Source organism: Rhinopithecus bieti, unplaced genomic scaffold, assembly GCF_001698545.2.
Source record: "Rhinopithecus bieti isolate Rb0 unplaced genomic scaffold, ASM169854v2 scaffold_34319, whole genome shotgun sequence".
In the NCBI taxonomy this organism is placed as follows: Eukaryota; Metazoa; Chordata; class Mammalia; order Primates; family Cercopithecidae; genus Rhinopithecus; species Rhinopithecus bieti.
The window spans coordinates 27,710-30,683 of record NW_016814429.1 but is presented as its reverse complement, the minus strand read 5'-3'; the positions used below and the strand labels follow the sequence as shown (position 1 = coordinate 30,683).

At 47.7% G+C, this 2,974-nt stretch overlaps 1 protein-coding gene across 1 annotated transcript in view; it reads right to left on the bottom strand.

The window, feature by feature from the left end:
* Positions 1-2,974, bottom strand: part of LOC108514205 (NACHT, LRR and PYD domains-containing protein 12-like) — a gene marked incomplete at its 5' end in the record, with an annotated part of 23,097 nt that overhangs the window by 11,584 nt on the left and 8,539 nt on the right. Inside the window, one exon of the mRNA XM_017850278.1 lies at positions 1,269-1,376. Within this exon, the coding sequence (XP_017705767.1) occupies positions 1,269-1,376 (108 nt within the window). The remainder of the gene's footprint in view (positions 1-1,268; positions 1,377-2,974) is intronic.

The following is a 2,974-nucleotide window of genomic DNA, read 5'->3' as shown; positions in this document are numbered from 1 at the left end:
AGGGGGACTGGGTGAAGTGGGGGAAAGGGGATGAGTGGGAAGATCGGACATGGGGTGGGGGGAGGCGGGGTTGTGGGTGGGAGGATGCAGATGACAGGCAGGGAGAGACATGTTTTAATGACTCCCTTTGTATTTCAGAGTATTAGTAGTCAACACTCCAGAACTACTGCAGTTTTTATTTGTGTGTGTGTCTCTAGCTCCCTATCTTAAGTGTCTGGTGGACCTGGGCAGTATGTAACACCACCACTCCCACCCTTCATGTAGGCCTTAGATAATTGGAGCAGGAGTGGATATTTGACCAATCCTGAGCCAAATGCATTTTTTACGTTAGAAAATCTGAACAGACAGGCAGATTCCACAGTCAGAATGGTGTTGGGCAATGAAGCAGTGGGTCACTTGGAGTTGGGGCCAGGGTCAGAGCCATGGACACCAAGGCCATAGCTGAGGCCTGGCCCTGGCTGTGGGGAAACAGAACTGGATGCTTTACAGAGTCAAGTGTCTTTTAGAGGATGCCAGTATGAGGTTTCAGGGAGCAGACAGACATAGAGGAGTTCATCCTGTGACTCCAGAGAGAGGGAGAGAGTAGTGGTGGCCCAGTCACTTTTCACTTCCTGTGGTTGTGCTACATGAAAATCTACTTTACACAGATCCCCTTTACTTTAAACTAATTTGAGTGAGTTTCTGTTCTGAGCAAGATTATTTCCAAGTCAGACGTTTGTACCAGAAGAGCAATTTTGAACAAGAGACCATTAAAGAAAATGGTGGGACTTGCTGGGGAGTTGCATCAGGGTGTGGTGAGCAGTGGAGATTCCTGAATCCCAAGAGTTTCCATGAATGAACTGGATAGGAAGTTTATTCATGCTCTGAGTGAGTTATATCACAAGAAACAATCAAAACAGGCCTGTCCTCCAGGATGACCCAGAGCTTGTCTTCCACCTCCTCCCAGGATAAGGATATATTCTCGAGGTAGAACTCGGGGCCTTTCGTGTGCCTGGCCATTTTCTCGTTGATGAAGGCCACCACGTTACTGGGCCGGAACCCACTACTGGGGTCCTCAGGTCTCAAGGCCATGATGGCCTAGGGGTTTAACGGTTTCACTAGCCCTGTGTGGATGGAGCAACCAATAGGTTCCTTTCTTCCCCTTAGCCCCTCCCCTCATCCGTCTTCTCCTACCCTCTTGCCCCGCCCTCCACCCTCTGACAAAACAATCACAACTCAAATCAACACAGCAGAGATTTGCCACTCCTAAGAGAATCCCTTAGACCTACCTACAGAAGACACTAGCATCATGCAGGTGCAGACTGCTGTGACTGTATCGCCCCATGATAGGAGAATCCTTTCCAGTAGCCAGTGAGTAGAACTTGAGACAGTCAGATCTGAAAAGAGAACCGCCACTGCCAAGGAGGTGAGTCAGCAACTGATAAGTGCTCAGAGGGTTTGCTGGTCTAGACTATGAACCAAAGCATGGTGCCATCTTGAGAGATTCTGTCCCCCAACCCACCACCACAATGATAAATGTGGGAGGGAAATCTGGCTACAAAGCTCTCAGTGAATTCAGAAATGTAGAACAGAACAGAAACATATCCCAATGGGAAATCAACTTCCAGAGGGAAGGGGTGAGGTGGAGGAGGATAGGAGTGGGTAGGGTAAGGGGGTAGGTGACAGGTTAGTCTGCTTCTCTCCCTCTGATGACTAAGTTTTGTTGATGAGGGCTACATGTATGTTTTAGCCCACAGGTGGAAGGATGAGAAGGAGCTACACCTGGACCAGACTGAGACACAACTGAAGGAGCCCTGGACATTGCCCAGGACCTGTGGACATAGAGACTAAGAAGCTGTCGTGGCCCTGGGACATCTCTGCTGCAGCTAAACTTGATTTTTAGGTTTTTTCCTGTTGGGGATGAACAATAATCAGGATTGAGGGCCAGGTTCCTAGCCTGCAGTTTTCAGAAATGTCTTTGAGTTTCTTTATATATCTCTAGGGCAGGGTTTCCTAATCTCAGTACTCTTGACATTTGGAGCTGGATAATTCTTTGTTGCAGGGGGCTGTCCAGTACATTGTAGGATGTTTAGAAGAATTCCTAGCCTCTACCCACTAGTTGCCAAGGGCATCCACCCCTCAGAGCCCCTGTTGTGACAGCCAAAAATGCCTCCAGATACTGCCGCATGTCCACTAGAGGGCAAAATTGTCCCTGGTTGGAAAATGAGGTACTTAGGAGTAGTCAGAAAAGGGGAACAATTAGGAGAAAAAGGTCAATGAAGTTGAGTGGCCCTCTCAGATAGGAGCTGAAAAGTATCCATTGGGTCTGGCATTTACTTTGGATCTTCCAGCAGATCTAGGGGAGTGGCAGGGGCAGAAGCCAAACTGCAGAAGTGAGGAGTGAGTGAGGATGATGTGGAGTCAGTGAGGGAGGCTCTTCTTCAAGGATTCTTGGCTGTGAAGGGAAGGATTGAAGTGGGATACTCAGTTGAGAGAGGATTTTTTTTCTTTTTTCTTTTTTTGAGACAGAGTCTCGCTCTGTTGCCCAGGCTAGAGTGCAGTGGCGCAATCTTGGCTCACTCCAACCTCTGCCTCCCGTATTCAAGTAATTCTCCTGCCTTAGCCTCCCGAGTAGCTGGGACTACAGGCATGTGCCACCACGCCTGGCTAATTTTTATAATTTTAGTAGCGATCATGTTAGCCAGGCTGGTCTTGAACTCCTGACCTCAGGCAATCCACCTGCCTCAGCCTCCCAAGTGCTGAGATTACAGACGTGAGCCACCATGCCTGGCCTGTTCTTTTGAATATGGGAGAAATTTGAGCCATGGAGAAGGAGATAGCTGAAGAAAGCTTGAAAATGCAAAAAACATGTGAAAGAATGTGGTAGATTTTGCATACTGTATCAGAGGCATGGCCCCTGTATTGTTAAATGAAAAAAAAAAATCATGTGACAAGGTCGCGTTTGTTTTTGTAAAAAAAAAAAAAAAAAACCCAA